The sequence below is a fragment of the Octopus bimaculoides genome, chromosome 3, assembly GCF_001194135.2.
Source record: "Octopus bimaculoides isolate UCB-OBI-ISO-001 chromosome 3, ASM119413v2, whole genome shotgun sequence".
NCBI lineage: Eukaryota > Metazoa > Mollusca > Cephalopoda > Octopoda > Octopodidae > Octopus > Octopus bimaculoides.
Genome location: NC_068983.1, coordinates 54,898,061 through 54,904,404, shown reverse-complemented (window position 1 = coordinate 54,904,404; position 6,344 = coordinate 54,898,061). Strand labels below are relative to the sequence as shown.

General features: G+C 36.4%; 1 protein-coding gene across 4 annotated transcripts in view; it reads right to left on the bottom strand.

Annotated features, from left to right (window-relative positions):
• LOC106879863 (dual 3',5'-cyclic-AMP and -GMP phosphodiesterase 11) overlaps positions 1-6,344 on the bottom strand; it is a 237,486-nt gene that overhangs the window by 161,178 nt on the left and 69,964 nt on the right. For all 4 annotated transcript variants that reach the window (XM_052966180.1, XM_014929579.2, XM_014929581.2 and 1 more), the window contains one exon: positions 4,730-4,891. In XM_052966180.1, coding sequence (XP_052822140.1) covers positions 4,730-4,891 — 162 coding nt within the window. The remainder of the gene's footprint in view (positions 1-4,729; positions 4,892-6,344) is intronic.

Here is a 6,344-nt window from a genome sequence, read left to right as displayed (position 1 = left end):
TCCTGGTACTTGTGCCAGATGGCACGTATAAAGACATTCGAGCGAGATCGTTGCCAGTGCCGCCAAACTGGCTCCTGTGCAGGTGGCACGTAAAATACACCATTTTGAGCGTGGCCGTTGCCAGTACCGCTTGACTGCCCTTCGTCCTGGTGGCACGTAAAAGCACCTACTACACTCTCGGAGTGGTTGGCGTTAGGAAGGGCATTCAGCTGTAGAAATTCTGCCAAATCAGATTGGAGTCTGGTGTAGCTATCTGGTTTCACCAGTCCACAGTCAAATCGTCCAACCCATGCTAGCATGGAAAGCGGACGTTAAACGACGTTGATGATGATTTTCAAGAAAAGACAGACACATCAAAGGTTCATTTGATCGGGGTTGACTGAGCTTAGATTAAACAAAAACAACAACAAGCATATTGTCTGTACTACTTATTCCTGGGCACATGGGTGAACTGAGGCATTATTTTAAATGCACATTAGTAGTTTTCAGATATGTAATAAAATGTCTCTACAATAATGTTGAAAATTCAGGTGTGCAATAAATTTTTAGAAACGTTTTGTTGTAAAGACCTTTCTATTGCAAAGCTTAAAACTATTAACATACATTTAAAAAATGACTCAGTTCACGAATAGTCACCTACATTGATAGGATGGGTAAAGGTTTATTTATCATTTTTTAAGCAACTTATTGTTTGATCCAAAGATCAAACAATCTCAACCAGGTTTGTTTGTAAGGTGTTCCACAAAGATCATATTACTACTCAGCCTTTTCTCCTTCAATAAACAAACACAGAGGGATACATATGTGCACATAACACCAAAACATTTAGACTTACATACAAACACATATATACATAAATATGCATATGCATGTTACAAAAATATACATATGCATATACATTATATATATATATATATATATATATATTATACACACACACACACATATATATAGGTGCAGGTGTGGCTGTGAGGTAAGAAGCTTGCCATGATTCCAGGTTCAGTCCCACTGCATGACACCTTGTGCAAGTGTCTTCTACTGCAGCTTCAAGCCAACCGAAGCCTTGTGAGTGGATTTGGTAGGCAGAAACTGAAAGAAGCCCGTCATATATGTGTGTGCGTGTGTGTGTGTCTTTGTGTCTGAGTTTGTCATCCACTATCGCCTGACAACTGATGTTGGTGTGTTTACGTTCCCATAACTTAGTGCTTTGGCAAAAGAGATTCATAGATTAAGTACTACGCTTATAAAGAATAAGTCTTGGGGTTGATTTCTTCAACTAAAATCCTTTAAGATAGTGCTCCAGCATGGACACAGTGAAATGACAAACAAGTAAAAGAATAAAAGAATATCTATATTTATACCAAATGTCTGCCACTGAGGAACCCAAAACAGGGTAAAATCATATGACCTGGCAATTCCAGTGGCTATGTGAGTGTGTGTGTGTGTGTGTGTGGTGTGTGGTGATGCAGGTGTGGTTGTGCAGCAAGATGTTTACTTCCCAACCACATAGTTCCAGGTTCAATCCCACTGCATAGTGCCACAAAAAAAAAAGCATGCAGCAAGTTGTTTGGTGTTAGGAAGGGTATCTGGCTGTAGAAATCATGTCAAACTAGACAGAGGAACATGATGCAGACCTCAGCCCTGTCAGATCCTGTCAAGCCAGCCAACATGTCAGCATAGAACATGGATGTTAAATGGGAATGATACAAACACACAAACACAAAAACACACACACACAGTGCTGGTGCTATGTGAAAAGCACTGAGTCCACTCTGTAAAGTGGTTGGTATTAGGAAGGGCATCCAGCTGTAAAAACCATGCCACAACAGTGGGGTTGATGCAGTCCTCCATCTTGCCACTTCTTGTCAAGCTGACCTACCAATGCCAGCATGGAAAATGAACATTAAATGATGCTGGTCAGATACATACACACACACATATATATATATATATATGTATAACATAATACATAAATGAAAGTGATGACGAACATAAAAAGTACTCAATACCAGAGGGTAAAGTATATAAAATTCTTCATTATTCAAATTGTAGTTAGTCCCCATATAACTGGTAGTGTGGGGTAGGGGCAATATACTCATTGTACCAGTAAGAGAACCAAGATTTTGGATGGGGTAACAACAATAATTTGAATAAAGAACTACAGTGATAACACACATGCACACACACACACACACACACACACACACACACACTAAGCTGCTCAGTATTTCATTATTTACATCATTTGGTTTCCTTCCCTTAAAACTATGTCAAGTTGTCTGACATTTAGTTATATCATGCTACAAAGATCATTTCCCGTTTATCTCAACACTACAACTTCAGTCACTCTGCAACTATAATCTTTTTATGAATGACCAGTCATTTTCTAACCATTTATATATTATTATTATTAGAAGTTTTGGGTGTTTTTTTTCTCCCCCTTCAAAACCATAAGAGTATTTATTATCACTTGGTTGAAACTTTGAAAAACGTTTTACATAAAGAATAAGTCCTTCATTATTCTTCTTCTTCTTATTATTATTATTATTATTATTAACTTCATTTTTGCACAGTGATGACCTTGTTAACACTGACTCATTTAAATGACTCCCTGTCAAGTTATGTATCCTCAGAGAGACAGTACTTTCCTCAGTACTTTCCACCGGGGCTTAAGACAATTACATCGACTTAACCCCTTCCCTCCAAATTTCAGACCTTGTGCCTTTAGTAGAAAAGTTTATTAAAGACAGGGAGCTGGCAGAATCGTTAGCACACAGGGCGAAATGCTTAGTGGTGTTTCACCCATCGCTACATTCTGAGTTCGAATTCCACCGAGGTCGACTTTGCCTTATCCTTTCAGGGTCAGTAAATTAAGTACCACTGAAACACTAGGGTCGATGTAATTGACTAGTCTCCTCCCCCAAAATTTCATGCCTTGTGCTTATAGTAGAAAGTATTATTATTATCATTAATCATCATCATTATTATTATTATTGATATTATTATTATTCATTTCTTCATTTGCACAGTGATGATCTACAGGGGCTCATTTAAATGACTCCCTGTCAAGTTATGTATCCTCAGAGAGACAGTACTTTCCACGGGGGTTTTGAGTCGATGCAATAAATTTAACCCTTTCCATGCCCCAAATTTCATACCTTGCGCCATTAGTAGAAAATATTATTTAAGGCAGTGAGTTGGAAGAATCATTAGCACACCAGGCGAAATGCTTAGCAGTATTTCATCTGTCGCTATGTTCTGAGTTCAAATTCCGCTGAGGTCGACTTTGCCTTTCATTCTTTTGGGGTTGATAAATTAAGTACCAGTCAAGTACTGAGGTCGATGTGATCAACTTACTCCCTCCCCACAAATTTCAAACCTTGTGCCTATAGTAGAAAGGATTATTATTATTATTATTATTATTATTATTATGAGGCAGTGAGCTGGCAGAATCATTAGTATGCCAGGCAAAATGCTTAGTGGAATTTCATCTGTCATTACATTCTGAGTGCAAATGCCACCAAGATCAACTTTGTCCTTCATCCTTTCGGGGTCAATGAAATAAGTCCCAGTTACATACTGGGGATGACATAATCAACTAGCCCCTTGCCCAAAATTTCAGGCCTTGTACCTTCAGTAGAAAGGGTTATTATTTTTATTATTATCATTATTATTATTATTATTATTATTATTATTATTATTATTATTATTACTACTACTATTTGGCAGAATATTTTGAGTATTGGAGAAAGTACTTAAAACTATTCAACCAGGGATCTTAACATTTTGAATACAAAACCTGCAAGTGGAAGCTTTGCTTTTATCTTTCTAAATCAATAAAATAAAATCTAAATCAGACACTGGGGCCAATGGTATCAACCAACCCTTCCCCTTAAATATCAGGTTAAATGCTTAAATCAAATACCATTCGTGGTTTTCTTCTTTTTTATATTTTCCCACTGTTTTTATGTCTAATTTTTAATGTTAAAGATGAAAAGATTTAGTTCATTTGGTCAATAACATCTTGTAGCAGCAACTCGAATAAATTTTCTTTTCGTTTTATAGTTGAATGTCAATACTTCCATTAATGATGTAGTTATAAAATTAAAATATTAAGTAGGTTTCTCAGACAAAGTGATGTACAGACAGACAAGAAAGCAAGTGGAGTTGTGAACCTTGCCCGTTGGTGTTAGAAAAACAAAAATAACTGAAGTGGAAATAACAATTGAAATTATGACTAAATGGTAAAAAGTCAATAGTTTGGCACCGCCCACATTGTCATCATCTTTCTCTAGAAAGATCTAATTTTTTTCTCTGTACAGAAAACTGTTCAGTTTTAGACTCAAGATAATTAAGAAAAATAATAAACTAGTTCACTAATAATTGCTTAAAATTTGGGTACAAGCCAGCAATTTAACATAATGCAAAAGAAGTTGTCCGTTTCCAGTCTTCTGTGAAAATATCTCGCCATGGAAAAAATATTACATTACTTGAAAACAGGTGAGGGTTGGCAGCAGGAAGGGCATTCAGCCAAAGAAAATTTGCTTCAACAAATTCCATTTGACTCCTGCAATCATGGAAAAATGGACGTTAAACAATGCTGATGTCTAGAACTTGGACCAAATGATATAAGAGAGCAAAATATATGTTAAAACCTGGGGAAAAAAATACAAAGAGGATTTGGGAAATTTTACATAAATTCATTTATAAAATCAAGGCAGGTATATACCTTTTCATCTTTTACATCAAAGGGCTCGTCTTTTCCACTGAACTTGTTGACTGTCTGTGCAACTCCGATCACTTCACCATCTCGGTCTTTAATTGGCATGCTGAGAATGCTGTGTGTCTTGTAGCCAGTTTTTTGATCAATCTCATAATTAAAGCGAGGATCCTGAAAGTAATGGAAAGAGAGATAAATAGACAGAAGTTGCAATTCTTCAAAATCTATGTAGTTCTTCAAAATTTTTTGAAAGGGAAACCAATTAAAATATCCAGTTGACAATCAATGTTGGTTTGTTTATGTTTCTGTAACTTAGCAGTTCAGCATAAAGGATTGATAAAATAAGTTCCAGACTTCAAAAGAAAAAAGTACTAAGGTCATTTCATTTAACTAAAAGTTCCTCAAAATGGTGCCCCGGAAGGGCCACAGTCTAATGACTGAAGCAAGGAAAAGATAAATGCCATGAAGCATTCTGTCCAGCATTCTAATGATTCTGCCAACATGATGATAATTCTTTCGAATTTTTGGCCAGCAGCTTTGAAGTGAGCAGACAAGTTGATAATATCAACCCCAATTTTTGACTTTTATTGTATTTTATCACCCCAAAGAAGACAAAAACCAAAGTTGACCACATCAGAAATTGAACTCAGAATGTAAAGAAACAGAAACGGTTTCTGATTTAGGTTTGAGGCCAACAATTTTTATTAGAAGAGAGGTTAGTCATTTACATCAATCCCAGTACTTGACTGATACTTTATCAACCCCAAAAAGGATAAAAAGCAAACATGACCTTAGTAGGATTTAATCATCATCATCATCGTCGTTTAACGTCCACTCTCCATGCTAGCATTGGTTGGACGATTTGACTGAGGACTGGTGAACCAGATGGCTACACCAGGCTCCAATCTGATTTGGCAGAGTTTCTACAGCTGGATGCCCTTCCTAACGCCAACCACTCCGAGAGTGTAGCGGGTGATTTTACGTGCCACCAGCACGAAGGCCAGTTACTCGATACTGGCAACGGATTTAAACTCAGAAATATAAAGCAGCAGAAAGAATGCCTAAATTCATTTCCCCAGTGTTCTCATGACTTTTTAAAGATTCAAACACAAAGCATAATTTATAACAAAAATCAATATATTGTATTTTTCAAGGCAAAGTATAATTTAGTTTGACACGACCATTTTTTAGGGGCCCTACATGACACTGTCACTTCGTTATTTTGTTATTGGCATCAAGATTAAATACTAAAAATTTGATTGATCTGTCTTAATTGCACTAAGATTAAAATCAATATGGCTATTACCATGACACTCATTATCATCATAGTCATAATCATCATTGTTATTAATCGGTATCTTAATGTCTTTCATTTAATCAGAAATTACAACTTGACAATATCTAACATTTATCAAAGGTGCGGAAGTGGTTGTGTGGTAAGAAGTTCGCTTCCCAACCACATGGCCCAGAGTTCAGTCCTGCTGTGTGGCACCGTGGGTAAGTGTCTTCAACTATAGCTCTGGACCACCCAAAGCCTTGAGTGATTTGGTAGACGAAAACTGAAAGAAGCCCACTTTATATATATACATACATATATATATATATATATATATATATATATATA